This window comes from Diadema setosum, chromosome 2 (genome assembly GCF_964275005.1).
Source record: "Diadema setosum chromosome 2, eeDiaSeto1, whole genome shotgun sequence".
Lineage (NCBI taxonomy): Eukaryota > Metazoa > Echinodermata > Echinoidea > Diadematoida > Diadematidae > Diadema > Diadema setosum.
The window spans coordinates 18,075,059-18,093,053 of NC_092686.1; the positions used below are offsets into that span (position 1 = coordinate 18,075,059).

A 17,995-nucleotide genomic window follows, 5' to 3' on the forward strand; every position below is an offset into this window, starting at 1 on the left:
ACACTCTACTGTCGCCTCGTTTTATGTGTATAACGCATAGGCATTAGAAGAGCATTTGATACTAAGATGTTGTCACTTTTAACGGTCGAATCGCTTCAAAAGACATGAGTTTCGGCTCCAGGGGCTTTATTTGTCACTCTACTAAAAATAGTCAGTGTTAAAAATGCAAGTTCATTGGTAAATTCACCAATATGACCAAACCGCACTCTACTGTCGCCTCACACACTCTACTGTCGCCTCGTTTTATGTGTATAACGCATAGGCAGTAGAAGAGCATTTGATAATAAGATGTTGTCACTTTTAACGGTCAAATCGCTTCAAAAGACATGAGTTTCGGCTCCAGGGGCTTTATTTGTCACTCTGCTAAAAATAGTCAGTGTTAAAAATGCAAGTTCATCGGTAAATTCACCAATATGACCAAACCGCACTCTACTGTCGCCTCACCACACTCTACTGTCGCCTCGTTTTATGTATATAACGCATAGGCATTAGAAGAGCATTTGATACTAAGATGTTGTCACTTTTAACGGTCGAATCGCTTCAAAAGACATGAGTTTCGGCTCCAGGGGCTTTATTTGTCACTCTACTAAAAATAATTAATGTTAAAAATTGAAGTTCATCGGTAAATTCACCAATATGACCAAACCGCACTCTACTGTCGCCTCACCACACTCTACTGTCGCCTCGTTTTATGTGTATAACGCATAGGCATTTAAATAGAAGAGCATTTAATACTAAGATGTTGTCACTTTTAACGGTCGAATCGCTCCAAAAGACATGAGTTTCGGCTCCAGTGACTTTATTTGTCACTCTACTAAAAATAATTAATGTTAAAAATTGAAGTTCATCGGTAAATTCACCAATATGACCAAACCGAATGACTCAACGGTCGAATGACTCAAACTGAATGATGACAAAAGTGAATTTATGATAATTGCATCAAAACATCTGGCAGCAAAGGTCCGTAGTCAGTCATTACGAATTGGATGTGTCAATGTACAATCTGTGTCAAATTGTAGGAATCTTGGAGTTTATTTTGACCCTGAAATGTCAATGGCGACACACATTACAAACACATGTCGATCTGTATATTTGCAACTACGCAATATTCACAGTATCAGAAAATCCTTATCAAACAAAGTTGCAGCCTCTGTTATTCATTCGTATGTTTTGTCTCGTATTGATTATGGAAATGCATTATTGTTCAAGGCTTCATCTTACCAACTGGCCAAACTACAGCGTGCTCAGAACTCTGCTGCTCGGGTCCTCAGTGGAACATCTCGCTTCTCCAGCATTACCCCAGTTCTAAAAAATCTTCACTGGCTACCAGTATCCAAGCGGATAGAGTTTAAAATTCTTATTCATACATGGAAAGCAGTACATTCTTCAGCTCCAAAATATTTGCAAAACCTTGTTTCAGAATACGTCCCTGGCAGAAATCTCCGTTCATGTAATAGTAAACAATTAACAGTTAAAAGAACAATCTCGACTCTCGGAGAAAAAGCCTTTGTTTCTGCAGCCCCATCTCTCTGGAACGCTCTTCCACTGAGGATCCGATCAGCAGAGACCATTGAAACATTTAAAAAGCTTTTGAAATCACATATGTTCGCATCTTGTTTCGATTGAATTTTCAACGAATTGTTCATTGGTGTGTATATCTCTACTTATCTCTTTCTTCTTTTTCAACCTTCTTATGTACAATTATGACTATGATGTATGCTATTCTTTTCATAATTACGTCCCTCTGCGCCTCAGAATAGGATACTAGATCGAAGGCGCATTACAAATGCTGTACTTATTATTATTATTATTAACCGCACTCTACTGTCGCCTCACCACACTCTACTGTCGCCTCGTTTTATGTGTATAACGCATAGGCATTAGAAGAGCATGTAATACTATAGATGTTGTCATTTTTAACGGTCGATTCGCATCAAAAGACGTGAGTTTCGGCTCCAGGGGCTTTATTTGTCACTCTACTAAAAGTAATTAATGTTAAAAATTGAAGTTCATCGGTAAATTCACCAATATGACCAAACCGCACTCTACTGTCGCCTCACCACGCACTACTGTCGCCTCGTTTTATGTGTATAACGCATAGGCATTAGAAGAGCATTTGATGCTAAGATGTTGTCATTTTCAACGGTCGAATCGCTTCAAAAGACATGAGTTTCGCCTCCAGGGGCTTTATTTGTCACTCTACTAAAAATAATCAATGTTAAAAATGCAAGTTCATCGGTAAATTCACCAATATGACCAAACCGCACTCTACTGTCGCCTCACCACACTCTACTGTCGCCTCGTTTTATGGGTATAACGCATAGGCATTAGAAGAGCATGTAATACTATAGATGTTGTCATTTTTAACGGTCGAATCGCATCAAAAGACATGAGTTTCGGCTCCAGGGGCTTTGTTTGTCACTCTACTAAAAATAATTTAAGTTAAAAATTGAAGTTCATCGGTAAATTCACCAATATGACCAAACCGCACTCTACTGTCGCCTCACCACACTCTACTGTCGCCTCGTTTTATGTGTATAACGTATAGGCATTAGAAGAGCATTTAATACTAAGATGTTGTCACTTTTAACGGTCGAATCGCTCCAAAAGACATGAGTTTCGGCTCCAGGGGCTTTATTTGTCACTCTACTAAAAATAATTAATGTTAAAAATTGAAGTTCATCGGTAAATTCACCAATATGACCAAACCGCACTCTACTGTCGCCTCACCACACTCTACTGTCGCCTCGTTTCATGTGTATAACGCATAGGCATTAGAAGAGCATGTATTACTATAGACGTTGTCATTTTTAACGGTTGATTGAGATGAACTTCGATTCAATTAGAACTTAAGAGAATGACTGATTTCATTAAGTGTACTTTTCTGTGTTTTCTGACCCAGCCCGTTTTACCCACACCCCCCCCCCAACAAAAAAAAAAATAAAAAAAATAACAACTAGGCCATACTAAAAGTATTTATTTGAAGAATCTTCTCACCCCCCTTCAAACGCACTTACCACAATGACGATCAAACTCATTGTCAAACCATGTTTGTACAGAATCTTCGGGATGTCAGCAAGGGTGAGTCGTCGATGGACATCCCTCGAGTGAGTGACAGACAGACGGAAAAATACACACACACACACACACCCACACACACACACACACACACACACACAAACACACACACACATACACATACTGTTGCAACTGTGCAAGCAAAATGTGTTTACATGACGTACACTCGGTAGTGTACGTTTATAACGCAGGGGAACAGGGAATTTCCCACCTCATACATATTCAATAAGGCTTCGGCAGTCAGCGAGCCAGCTCATGAATAATTAATATCTGTGACCTTTGGTAAAACTACTTCCCGCAGAGCATTCTCGCCTCAAAAGTGCCTACCCACTCTCAACTAGTTTCCAATGTTGGCAGCCCTGGCTACTGCCTGCCTCAGTGCAGTAGTGAATCATGTGAATAGCACGGGCCATGGCCATTATGACAGATTTGCGTATCCGCTGTAGGCTACGGTAGGCCCACGCGTTTTTTTTTAAGACGGCACAGATTGGGGCATGGCGCGTGTTAAACCTATGGGAAAAACGTTGGGTTAGGGTTTTTTGTTATGGTTATGGTTAGGGTTAGGGTTGGGGTTAGGGTTAGGGTTAGGGTTTGATGGTTAGGGTTAGGATTAGGATTAGGGTTAGGTTTAGGGATAGGGTCCCCGATAGATTTTTAGTTTCCCCAATCTGTGCCGTCTAAAAAAAACACGCGTACGGTATGCTGATGAGGAAAAAACAAAAACAAAAAACAAAAAACAACCCCCCCCCCCCCCCGAAAAAAAAAAATAATAAAGACAATTTATTTCAGGCACTTCTCTGTCCCCGCATTCACATTATTGGTTTACGAAATACTAGTCCCTGCGATGTGGGGAAAGTCCCACGCTGTGGGACTTTCTCCTCGAAAACCCCACAAAATGTGAACGCTCGCTGGGACTTGTCCTCTCGTCCCTTCGAAGCAAGTCGGGTACGGGGGCAGAATTTGGAGGGGAGAGTGACCTTGGGGCGCAATTGATGGCGTCCAGCTGTATTCATGAAATGTGCGCATGCGCTATGCCTGGTCTAAAGTGGCAGAGCTAGAGCTTACCCCACAGTCTTTACAGTCGTTATGTTTTTGCTTTCCTCGTATCTTTTCAACATATCCATCTCTTTTCATTCATTCCTTTTCCTCCTTTTCCAATCCTTTCTCTTTATTCTTTCAGTTGTGTCTTATAATCACATTTTATACGATCTTATTTCATTCAAACACACATCTACACACACACACACACACACAACGACAACCCCAAACCTTGATTAATTGCTTCCGCAAAACTTGATACAAGCTGAGGAAACAAGTTAATTTAATAAAGATACAATAGAGAAATTTGCTGTTATCGCCACTATAGTAGGGTGTCTGGAGCATTTTTTTAACTTTTTAACTTTTTAACTTAAGGTTTGGGGTTGTCGTTGTGTGTGTGTGTGTGTGTGTAGTTAAAAAAAGTTAAATTGTGAGAAATGAATTGTAAATTATTTCATATGAAAGAGAATTATATCATTAAGATATATTTCAAATTTCATGGCGAAATGATGTTTCTATCTTGAGAAATTTAACTTTGAAATCACAGCAATATCACCCCCTTTTTTTACGAGCACGCATGAAAATGTGACCCAAATCATGTTTGCAAACAACGCCGAAAAGCTGCATTCGCGTGTGGATCTCCAGCGATCAGATAATGAGCGTACAGCGGTTAGAAAATACGCGTAACAAGCGCAGAAGCCACTCCCCCTACAGTGTTGTCATACCCTGTGTGCGCTGCGTGCGTACGTACGTGCTCGGTATTCGATTCACATGTACCGTATTGAGCGCCCTACAACACGTACGAACCCCGCGTATGTATGCAGGCGCAGCTAGCTAGCATGCAGCAGCTAGGCAGCCGGCCCCGCCGGTAAAATTCGGGGGAGCCGATCGAGCGGAGAGCTATAGAGCGCATGCATGCATCGCGATTGTAGGCCAGGGCAGCCGGCATGGCGAGCATGGATCGAAGAAATATGCAGTCGATTGTCGAGAGCAGGTGCACGCAGCTCGCGTGAAATGTACAAGCTACAACCTCTACAGCCACAGGCTTGGAATTGATGCCACATTACCACTATTCGTCCATGCAAAAATGGCCAAATAAGAGTCTTCCGAAATCTTTCGCACGCCCTTTTTGTCGATCGGGTGTTCGTATTTAAATACTAGTACACCGATGCCGCTACCACCACAGTAACGTACCAGTAACCATAGAGCTGTATTTACGTATAATATAGAGCTCTATGAACGTAACCTACTTCGTTCGCACTTGGCTAAGCGGACATGATTGTATTCACAACCGACTTCTCGGCTTTATAATAGTGCCAGTGACTCGAGCATCGCGAGTGCACTTTCGAAATATAAATGAACAACGATAAGATCATAACCAATCCACAAGTAAACTAATAATAGTAGACAGAAATTTAGTAGAGTCTGGTTGTTTTGCAAGACGTATGTGATTTGTGAGCGTGACTGTATCCGATATATGTACAGTACAGAATGCAAGCTATATTTATGCGTATGTTGTAGGAAATCGCAAGCGACAGCCCAGTTTCCTGCCTCGTGATATGCACATCATACACAACACATACACACACACACGTAGTGACACACACACAGACTGAGGTAGCTCCATCTGGCCGGCGCGCGCCGCATGCACACGCGATCCATCCCCACACACCGCGCGCAGAGGCCATGTGGTGGTAGACGGCGATGCATAATCAAATTTACATATATGCATTAGCTCCTTCGCGCGAAGTTACTATGGATTCTTGCATACGAAGCCCCGCCTAAAACGTTCGCTGTGACCAAAAAATTATTGCAAGGGGTATCTTCAAGGCGATATCCCCACACCTAAGCGTGGAGCTAGCGAAAAACTAGCGGCACCATCGGATTCAGCATGTCCTCAACTACTAGCATGTCTCATGGCGATACAAATACCGAAGCAGACGCTGAGATATGGGGATAGATGTGCTTCTATCGATTTTTACATCAATTTATCGTCGGATTCATGTACCGCCGTTCTGATACAATATGGAGAAAAACTTCCTCTTTCATATGATACCAAATTTGTCAGGATTCGTTAATGGCATGGTCTGGGGATTTGGCAATAAAGGCGAAATTTGGCTCAAAAATGCTGGGTCAAAACAGCGTAGGCGCGTGGCTCCATTGCATTCTGTGGGACTTGCGTGTTATAAGATAGGCGCGCGTTTTGGTCGAGGGTTAGCAGTGCGCGATCAGACACCCTAACTATAGTATGTGATCACTAAGAATTCAGGTCAAACACTGCACTCACTGCTGTGAACTGGTTTGGTATACACCTACTGTGCCGTCTGCTTCTGTGCAATGCAGTGCAGAGAGAACTTAATTGTAGCTTAAAGGGATAGTACAGTATTGGTGGAGATGAGAATTGGGTTTTTAACTTTTTGCGAGATACCAAGAAAACACTTATGATATTGTACAGAGCATACCATTTCAAAAGGAATTCAAAGTTTATAGGATGAAAATCTGGTTTGGAATGACTGAAACATCCAAAAACAAAGTAAAACAAAGCAATCGTAATAAAGTGTGGGTCCCACATTTCAAAACCAATTTTCATCAAATAAACGTTGAATTCTTCATAGAATTACATGCTCTTTCATATTTCATACGAGGTTTCTCATTATCTCATCAAAAAATGTTAGAAACCTGATATTAGGTCTCAACCAAAATTATACGATATCCCTTTAAGTATCAAAATGGAGAAATTCCACTTCTACTGGACTAACTGGTAAGCAGACTGTTACCCGGGCACCAAGTCTATTGCAGGCTGTTCCACTGCTGTGGGAAAACAGACCATGCTTCATAGCCAGAGCAGGGGATGACATTCAGACCTAACCTCTACATCCAATTCTGTAGCAGTATTCATGTTACTCAATACTTCATATGAATTGCTGGTTTACTTTTCAATTTTTGTCAAAACTGATCTATAACTCTTGGATTTAACAGTTTTCTTTCAGATTTCCTTTGTAAGTGTTGCTGGCCTGGCATTGGTCTATTACTCTGTGTAGAGTAATACTAACATTGAATTTAAGTACATCAGATGTTTTCTGTGTTGTTGCCCTTTCTGTCGTCATGGAGTTCCTTATTTGTCTGGGGAAAAAAATCAACGCCTTACATTATGTGACGAATGGTCATTGGATACGTTCAGTATGAGTATTACAAATATGGAATGTAGTGACTCATTCTAAGGTACCACCGTATGATAATGACTTTTTCAAAAATTTTCTTTTGACTAAAAGGGGCGTGTTACGTACAAAAGATTTTGGAAGACTCTGGCTATACAGGGGAAAATGTTGTTAATGCAGCATTATTTCCAAGGCTGTAAATCCTTACGTGAGCAGCAGCATGGCAGTTGACTGCAATGTGCATACACCGTGTTTGATTGCTGATGTTCACTGCCAGTTTACCATTCCCATGCTTGCTATGCTAAGGTTACAGTGGTAGTGAAGCTTGCAATCGAGCAAGGCATGGCATCCCCCCTGGCATGGTGCATGTGGGACTGCAAATATAAACAGAGAAAGGGAAACATGAAAATGCGTGTCAAAGGTTAGCGAGTTTGAACGAAAAGGAGTGAGAATGTACTTATACTTTCATCACCTACCAAGAACATTTTTCATTCTTGTACATTTAATAATGCTAACCTGCATTTGCCTAGTTATGATTTCAATTCTGCATTCCTGATATAAAGTTAAATGATAGAGTGAATAATAATCAAATATTAGCTTTTGCACTGTTGAGTTCAACTGTAAAAGTGCATTGTGATTATTTATGTTGACAGAGCAAGAGATGTGATCAGCAGGGCTACAGGCCAGTATCCTCAGGTACAAGGGTCATGGGATCGCCAGCGCCTCATTACATCAGGATGGGAGTCAAGTGCGTATTCATCTTCACTGGGAGATACTGATGATAGAGTGCGATCACGTAGTAGAAGTGATGGTGAGTGCTGCATTGGAAGTTGTTTAAAGGGCCCCTGAAATCCAAATGCATGTTGATTTGTGTTGATTTATGATACCCTCAACATCACTTTTGTGGTGAAACGAATTTCTGGAAAAATTACATATATTTTTAACAATTTTTTCTTCTCTTTTTCTTCAGATTACTTGGGAACGCCAAGTGATATTAATGTGACTATCAAAAGACATGGCGAGGGAACATGCAAGTTATACTGAGTCGAGGGAAGGTGCATTCCAGTGTCTTTTGTTAAACATTTCAGTACTTTAGTAGTGATTGACAGATGAGGTCATCTGAGGAATATTGGTTTGGAAAGATTTTTTGTGGGCGTTCCCAAGTAATCTGAAGAAAAATAGAAGAAAAATCGTTAAAAATATGTGGAATGTTTCTATATATATTCATTTCAACGCAAAAGTGATGTTGAGAATATAATAAATCAACACAAATCAACATGCATTTGGATTTCAGGGGCCCTTAAAACTTTAGAAATCAGCTTACTCATAAATGTGAGTTCACTCTTTTTCGAAAGAATATTAATATTTTGTGATGTGAGTGCAGAGTGATAGTTTAGTAATTTATCACAGGTCTACAGTGTTTGATTCAAAGAATTAAATTCTGTAAAAAAAAAAAAAAAAAGACTTTTGAGTCTGTGGCATCTTCTCAACTTATTGTATGTCATTGCATCCAGTAGCACTATTGAAAAACATTTGTTAAAGAATAAAACTTTCATATGCCACAACCACCTTATTTCATGTCTGGTTTCTATGAATTTTTCATCATTCTATTGATTCTCACTATGTATAGCACTAAGCCTGAAAGTGTTAATGGCTCTTCCTTTCATTTGATGAGCATCTGCATTAGTACATTCAGTTTGACCATCTAGCAAAAATATGCAGATGTTGCCTTTAGTTTTAATATCTTGGCAAACACACAAGTGGGCTCCTCCTATTGTAGACCTTATGTCACATCCTGATGTGACGAGACAAATGCTAACAGTTTGATGCAATGTGTCATGAAAGAATATCCAAATGTTGCATTGCTTCAGGTTTTCACAAAGTCACATAAGCCTTGTTTGTACTACGCTATATGTTCAGAGCTTGTTGAATCCATTGCATGGTCCCATACATGCATGTGTTTATGTGTTTTGGTATGGTGATTCGCTAGGTTGGAAAGATTATGACTTTGTTATGGTCATGGTGGTGTGCAGTATAGGCTGCACCCTCAAATTTACTGCTCGATGTTTCTCCTGAAAATAAGGCAAACCTTTATTGCTGGTGAATACTGTATATGATGAGTATATAGATTAAAGTCAAATGCAAATATGTATTGTGTTAAAGATGCTGCCTGATTGAGTAGTGAATGTGAGAAGAGAAAATTATACTTGTCACAATTTTTTTTACCTCTTATCCAGCTCGAGATTATGATGACCGTGACTATCATCATGAAGAAAAGAAAAGTCGCACAAGAAATAGACGAAGAGAGCGGAGAAGGGATGAAGTGAGTTTTTTCCTTTGCCAATTTTATGTCCATGATATATACATGCTTGACAGATAGCATTTAAGGTGGAAACCTTGATTCAGGATGTTTACCCAGAGTTTTCATGAGGTCACTTTAGTCATCAGTGATGTCCATTGGAATTTTACTTTAAATAGCCCCTGACCACAGAACATCCTATACTTGAATATGTTTTACTGTACAAGTAAGATTTTTTTTGAAAGTCTGTGAAACCTTTAGACTGAAATAAAAATATCCAAAACAAAACTTCATTTGAGACTACAAATATGATTTTTTTTTTTTTTGCTAACAAGTCTTAAAATAAATTCATGTTGTGTCTGTATATGTCTTTACAAATTTGTTGAGATGAATGAAGGCTTTTCTGTTAATCTGTATTTGAATTTTTGTATGTACTAGGTCCAAAGTAAAGCATAAACATTGTTTTGCCTTTTGATTGAATTACCAGTTTCTTTTTTTTTTTTTTTTTTTGCAAGGAAACTTTATCAGGTTAATGCAAGCATGTGCACCTCATTTTTTAAAAATTCAGTTATATATCAGGGCCCTCATAATTCATATGGTATTCTATCCCTAGAGAAATTAAAGCATCAAAATCTATAAATAATTTCAAAATCAAATATAAACACTTTTTATTGGAAGATTACAAACATAGTTAATTCAAGGCGTATTTTTGTTGTTGCTGTTTTCTGTGGTGTTATCGTCCACACCTCCGTAGTTTTCTTTTGTAATGATTGCATTGGTTTGACTTGTTCTGTTTTGTCAACTTAACTGACATTTTTTTTTCTTACATCTGTCAAAGGTATGTATGTTACAGTACAATGGGTCAGCTACTCACAAGGGCTTTTCCTTTCTTGCTGCTTCCCCCACCAATGGCGTTGTCTTTTTATGTAGTCATACCGCCACGTTATTTCTACTTGTATGTCGTATGTCCTATGAATTTTTCTCTTTTTGTATGTCATTTTGTACATTCATGTTTTATTGTATGCTCTGTATATTTTTAATGCTTGGTGCAAAATAAACTAAACTGAAACTGAAACTGAAAAGCATATCATAAAGTTACCTTGTATGGTGACTGCTTATTGTGTAGTAGCCTTCCACATCTGTAGGTTTGTGAGCCCTATAAAGCTTGTAGACTTTAGCTGATATCATTCTGTGAAACTGGTTTGTGTGTGTGTGTGTATGTATGTTTTCTTAAAAGTACATGGTATTGATTTTTGGGGGTTGGATGGGAATGGTGTGTATAAAATAAATGTAATTGGTATCATCCAAAAATGTTTGCATTCACCTTGGTATTTTCCCCTTATCTTTCAGAGGAGAGCTCAGTCAGAAAAGCCTTGCAGAACTATTCTCATCAAGCATCTTCCAGTAGAAGTAGATGAAGCTCATGTAAGTTAACTGCAAATGCACATTTTGTTGTTGTTTTTGTTCAAGTACATGTTTACAGGGATTGAAACATTTGTTTGGAAAGTGGAATTGGAAAGTGACGTAGCAAAGATTTTTTACCCCCAGAATGGAGCATCTTACACAAGGAAAACTATGTCCTGTTTAAATGGCAAAGGTATTTGGTGGAAATAACATATGGAAGGAAAATGTGAAAATGTTCAAGATGAAAATTTTCTAATATTCTGTGCTCAGTGCTGATAGGCACAGTCAGATTTCTTGCCTTCATTTTTCAAAAAATATGAGTGTGTTCTAAATCTGTAACCTGATGTGCTGACAATCTTAAAAATTTTTGAGCATACAGGCATATCCACACATAATGATTGAAGATATCTCCTTCCTTTTAAAGTGAGCCAAAATATGAATGACATGACCCTAATTTCTACTGTGTCAAACATGGGTGTCACTATGACATATTTGTGTGAGATAAGAAATATCTCAATTTATTCTACTCTAGTACCCAATGTCAGGAGTGGGTACTTATATTCTTTTCTGTATTACTGCAAATGCTTTGCCAATTGTTATATTGTGTTATGTTTCAACAGTTACGGGGAATTTTGCAGCTATTTGGATCACCAATCCAGGATGTTCGGCTAGTCAAACACAAAGACTCAGGTGAGATTGTGTGGGAGACGGATACTCCTCAAGAATGGTGGGGCAGAATTTGGGACTGCTTGTATTTATGGACAGAGCATTGATTTATTTGGATTGGCATGCAAAATCACGACCAATACCTCTTCGTAATTGTATTCACAGGAATGCAAGTCAGAGAAATTGATCATTTGTCACAAGAGAAACGAAAACATTGATGGAGGAACCTTTCTACATTATACCTGTACCTTTCTGAGTCTTGCTTTCAACAAACCCATTTGTTCCTTTTTGTCATTACGATGAAACCTTCATTTCAGCAGGTTGGAAGGTCATCTTGCAGCTGCACAGGTAGGTACAGTTTGAGCATGCAGGTAGAGATGTGTTCATGGTCAAATAATTTGCCACCAAGGCATCGACCAAAGTGTAGGCATCAGTTTATATTCCTGTTTTGTTCATAATTTGTCTATATGAGAGCCTTTATGGATAACCAAAGGTAGATTACCAGCTTTGTAATCTGGGTGCTATGTTTTATATTTTGATGTAAATGGTTATGTCTGGTTTCAGACACTAATTTTACAGTTGTATCAGACACCAAATTATTGTGTCATGATATATATTTAATTAAGTGGCATTAAAGCACAAAATACTTGCCTAGTGATCTGCTTGAATAAGACAACTACTTTGATTGTAGTCAGTGAACTCGTAAAGAAAAAAAATAATGAAAGAAGATAATTATCCTGATTTTCCAACTACGTTGCCTTCAGTATGTATCTTGAATAGGAGAAAATGGTATAACCCAGGCCCTAGGGGTCGTATATTTGCCCCATATTTTAGAACTCTTTCAAACAATTTTAAAGATGTGCATTGTAGAATATATATTCTTTTGAACTTCTTATTCAGCCATGTGGCTGTTCCTTTTCTTTCAAAAGACCCATATTGGTTGACATACATTTTACCTAATGATTACAAGGGGATGTATGTAGCATATTCATTACAATAGTGGCTTGTCTGGCTCCTTATTTGAAGCCTTCATTAAGTGCTTCAAAATATCAACCAATAGAACCCTTGTAATCAGTAAATCATAATGGCTGGTAATTACAGATGATTATGAGGTGCTGAAACAGACATGACTACATGTAGGTGTGTGTTTGGAAAGTATGGGTGTTCTCTACAAGAGTCTTTCTTTTCAAGAAATAGAAAGCATGCCTTGTATAAATACATTTATGTGCTAGGCAGAGATGTGATTTCTGTCTAATGTTTCTGTGTTTGGCATTTCTGCATCAATGTTGTTTCCAATGTAGTGACAAATGATCAATTCTGTTCTTTTCACGCTTTCTCTTTTTGGCAAAACATGCTGTCAAGCATACAAATTGATTGCCAATCATGTCAGTTGAATGCCTGTCCAGATAGATTAGGGGGAAAGAAAGAGAGAAAAAAAAGGAAAGGATTTCAAATTCTATGAATACCATGAGAAAAAAACTCTGCTAACACCCAGCTTTTGGGTCCATTTGCTGGCCTCTCCTGTGTACCCTCCTTTAGGTGCTTCAAGAGGCTTCGCATTTGTGGAGTTCCAATTCCTTCCGGACGCTCAGCGATGGATGGAGGAAAACCAGGTTTTGTTGAGATTGTGCCCGTCACAATATTACGGCTCTCTTCTTCAGCTCCTACCCTGACATTAGTTGACCCCGCACCTCTTTCGAGACAAGAGCAGCAATCAAGCATTGCTGAGTATTTTTGTGGTGGGGGGGGGGGGGGGGGTGGTGGGGGTGACAAAATAGGTGCAGAAAGCAACACAATGGTGGGCATGTAGTTGTCATTAAACTAGTATACAGAAACAGTTGTGATTCAACTAGGAGAACTTGATTGTGACAATATTTTTTTTTTTTTTTTGGGGGGGGGGGGGGGATAATCATTTACACTGTTAGTTGATTCCATACCTGCAGCTGTATACAGGATATCATTTGGTATTTTGGTCTCGCATGACCATCTAAATGAACAAGTGGAAATGTAGCTTTTTACCTGCATTGAGAGCAAACTGTAACCTTTTTCAGAGTCTTTGTTGCGCTCAGAGCAGTATGTATTGACATGTTTGTGAGGTCTTTGCCCACAGTTGTTGCAATCGGGTAAATTAGCCAATTTCAGCTATGGAAGCCTCTTTGATCTTTCCATAAATTGGAGTTTGACAGAAGTCACTAGCGAATTTAGGGGGCAACAGCCATTTTATAGAGGGGAGAGGCAATCTTTCCTTCTGCAAAACTAGTGGAGCTCCACAGATTTGATGAGAAATTTATTTTGAATCTGAATAATGCAGTTTGTATCAACAAATCTTCAAAAAGGGCAGATGATCTAGTTGCTGTCTCTCATCTAATATCTGTTGGTTTTACGCAGTCATCTTTAGTAAAGGTATATTACAGGGTCACGTGGTAGCAGTATCTATAAGCAAATGGCATGGCTGCCCAATAGTTTTATTAAAGGAGAGCGTACCCTCATAGTAAGGTTAGTTTGGATAAGAGTAATGAAACACAAGCACAGGTTAATGGAAATTTGAAACAAATCACAAATTTTGAGAGAATTAAAGTCACTTAGATGACATAAATGCAACATGCTGTTTATCATAAATGTAAAAACAGGTGTGTTCAGAAAACTGAACCATTGATTGTGCAGTTATCTCTCAAATTTTATTAAAATGATTTGCCACCAAACTTCATTTAAGAATCAATCTGAGATTCTGCACAAGAAGTGTATAGGGTAGTAGTGTTAAGATGTGTCATTTAACACAGAGGTACTCACAGTCATGTTATAGCATATGAAAATTGAATTTTTGGCCCTTTTTTTTAAGTCCAGTGGATTTGTGTGAGATACTACACAAAACACATTGTAGTCATGTGACAGAGAGCTATTGCCAGCTCCCCACAGGACACCATGTTTGATGATAACACTGATGCTTACATTTTCATATACATTCAGTACTGCTCAAGTTTTACTGAGCTATTGCTCTTGTTGCATTACCTTTATTCAAATCATCTTGTACTTGGAGGTAAATTCTCAGAATCAGTTTTTTTTTTCCCTATTCCTGGGCAGTTTAGTGTCAAACTGTCTGATGCTGAATACTGAGGCATATTTACATATGCAAATCTTATACAATGATTATCATTCAGAATGCTTCCTCTGAAAGGTTTCACATGCTTTGTTTGCTGTCAAGGTTGTTACAGTGGTATCCCTAGTTTGCACAAATCAGACTTGCTTTTTGTCTTTTTTTTGTGTGTGTGTTGTTGGTGGTCACTGGTGACAGAGGTCATGGGCTTAATTCAGACTGTCTTTAGTTAGTCTTGAAGAAAGCATGACCTCCGAGGAGGCTTTTTGACAGGTTCCAAGGTGGTAACAGAAGAGACTTCCAGTAATATTTGTGTGTGTTTCTGTGTTTCAATGTTTGCAGGGCGTTTTGGTGATAGGCGATGGCCGTGCCACCCTGACCTACAGCAAGAGCAGAGGGGATGAAGACTGGTTCTGTTCACAGGTGAGAGTTCTTCAGATGATGTGTTTAGTCCATTATAGACTGATAAGTATTGTGATTCGGAAAAGAATACCCAGTCCTTTTTAGAACTATCCACATGGCAATTCCACATTGGCATTACACTGATTCACAACACAAGAAGACTCTACTCCCCCTCCTTTCCTTTACACTTTACCTTTTACTTTTGTCATCTCTTCTCTCCACAGTCCTTTTCAGTGCTTCCCTCATGGTGTACAGCAAACTTCTACCTATGTCATTCTCAGTACCATGCAAACCTTCAAAGATCACAAGAATATCTCATTCATGTCCAGGTCCTAGTCAAATGTATAAATTACTAGGTCCTGAAGTTGCCCCTGACACATTTGACAAATGCAGCAGATCTTTTATTCTTGGTGAAGGGTAAATCCCTAACTCACAAATGGTGACTGAAAGGGGTTTTGGATTGTTATCTTGTGGGTGGGGGGTCATGAGTGTGGATGAAACCCTTCACAGACTTCATCCATTGGCACAATGGAACAGTTGTAAATACATTTATAATTGGATTTGATATGTCAAAGTAGTACATCAAAGTGAAGAGCAGAACTTGGAGACAGTGATATAGGGATGTCCATTTTTTTTTTTTTTTTTTTTTTTGATGTGTCTCTTGGTATGTGTTATGGACACCGTCGTATCTTTTCTCCACAGTGTGGAACTCAAAACTTCAAGAGAAGAGCAAACTGCTTCAAGTGTGGTATTGAAAAAAATGGTAAGTTGCTGCTTTTGGAGCTATTGCAAGTTGTGCAAGCTATGTGCCTTAAAGGTCAATCAGTGGAGAAGATGGAACCTGATGATTTGTTATCTGTCTTGCAAATTATGGATTGTCAATCATATCACACTTGTAATATTTGCTAATTTGACTTTGTGACTGTGAGAGCACCATGTATGTGGTGAATGTGTGCAGTCATGTATGTCAAATTAATCTCTCCTGTTTTCTACCACATATTGGACTTGTTGGATCTGAATTGCGAAGGTATTATTGATTACAGTGTAATTTCTCACCAGGTTATTTTACCATTTAATTTGAAATTTTGCCTGTCATCTTTCTTTCTCTTGTCTTTATTTTTTCTTTTATTTATTTATTTATTTATTCGTTTATTTTTGTAGGAGGAAGCGTGTGGTTGTCATTTGATGAAATACACTTAAAAATAGGGTAGATACTGTTGCCTTGGAACAATGATTTCATGGCATGTTGAGTATCTGCTCTGTGATGCTAACAAAAGGATGCTGACAGTCTGGGGGGAAAAAAATAAGGAGAAGACCAAAAATGATTTGGGCATTTATTTGAGACAATTCTGAAGAAAGCTTTTGCTCTATAGTGCTTGGTTCTGTCGTCATTTCATGGGATGAAAAGCAAAAAGGCCTTCATGTTCAACCCAATAATTGACCTCAAACCAGAAGCAAATTATCCTATGTTTGTTTCTTTCAGAATCGGAAAGGTATAGCCAAATCAGCGTCGTCCCAACCAGAAGTGAGTAGATAATTCATGTTTACATGTTGTCAGTATTACAAACTTTTTGACATTTCCAGTACAGTATTGATGGAGATGAGACTTTTGCGAGATGCCTAGAAAACACTTATGAAATAGTACAGAGCATAACATTTTAAGAGGAATTCAAAGTTTATTTTATGAAAATCGGGTTTGGAATGACTGAAACATCCAAAAACAAAGTGAAGCAAAGCGATCGTAATAAAAGATAGGTCCCACACTTTATTAGAATCGCTCTTTTTTGGATATCTTGGCCATTTCAAAACCAGTTTTCATCAAATAAATGTGGAATTCCTCATGGAATTACATGCTCTTTCATATTTCATAAGAGGTTTCTCATTATCTCACCAAAAAAATGTTAGAAACCTGAAATTAGGTCTCAACCAAAACAATATGATCGCTTTAAAACTGAGTAATTGAGATTAACTCTGGTGTGAGTGTCTGAATTTGGATTGCTCATTATCTCTCCTGTCAACTAAGACATAAAATCATCATAGATTATGTGAATGAAGCTTATATGTATGACCCTTAAATAAATATTTGTATACCTCCACACTGAAGGGATGTCATAGGTATTATGTTGTCTGAGTTGTCTATCCATCTGTCTGTACTACAATTCTATATCATGATGCAAAGTTCCTATTTATTGATTCCAAACATGTCAGAAATTAGTATCATGGCTAAGGAAAATGTACTGACAATAACCTGCCAGTTTGAATGTAAAGCGTTAAAGTTGGTTTGTGATTTCCCATATTTCAGCCCTGCAAAGCTCATAAAAATATCAAATATGTCATGTTCTGGTCATAAATTCCACCACGTGTAAGTCAAATGATAATGTTATTTGGTGTTATGGATGTAGATTAAGTGGAAAATTAGAAAAGAAGTGACCCTCACAAGACCTTTGTTGAATCATAGTATTTGTGAATGTAGAAGAAAATTTGTGATGCTTCTCAAGAACAGTGAACTTTTCCATACCCTATTATCAGTTCTGCTGTTGATGGGACTGGATTCACTTACTTCGGAAGAAAAAGTCCAGAAGGAGCTGCATGAAATTACCGCCGTAGATATGAACATCCAACTCATCAGAGACCCAACAACAAACATGTCCAGGGGCCTATGTTACGTAGCTTTGTCCACTATAGAATATGCCAGCCATCTCCTGGAGATCATTGCCAATATGCAACCCCCATTCATGTTGGATGGCAAGCAGAGTGAGTATCCCTTTTGGTTATCTCACAAGTTATTATTTCTTTGCCACCAAAAGAAATGAGTTTTCTTCTTCATTCAATTTTAAAAGGATTTACGTGTATCTC

The 17,995-nt window shown here is 38.5% G+C and overlaps 1 protein-coding gene across 1 annotated transcript in view; it reads left to right on the top strand.

Annotated features, from left to right (window-relative positions):
- The window catches only part of LOC140246202 (RNA-binding protein 10-like), a 52,544-nt gene that overhangs the window by 23,137 nt on the left and 11,412 nt on the right, over positions 1–17,995 (top strand). The window contains exons 2-10 of the mRNA XM_072325651.1: positions 7,928–8,085; positions 9,512–9,597; positions 10,924–10,998; positions 11,598–11,667; positions 13,183–13,256; positions 15,080–15,160; positions 15,842–15,902; positions 16,623–16,664; positions 17,669–17,893. Of these exons, the coding sequence (XP_072181752.1) occupies positions 7,928–8,085; positions 9,512–9,597; positions 10,924–10,998; positions 11,598–11,667; positions 13,183–13,256; positions 15,080–15,160; positions 15,842–15,902; positions 16,623–16,664; positions 17,669–17,893 (872 nt within the window). The remainder of the gene's footprint in view (positions 1–7,927; positions 8,086–9,511; positions 9,598–10,923; positions 10,999–11,597; positions 11,668–13,182; positions 13,257–15,079; positions 15,161–15,841; positions 15,903–16,622; positions 16,665–17,668; positions 17,894–17,995) is intronic.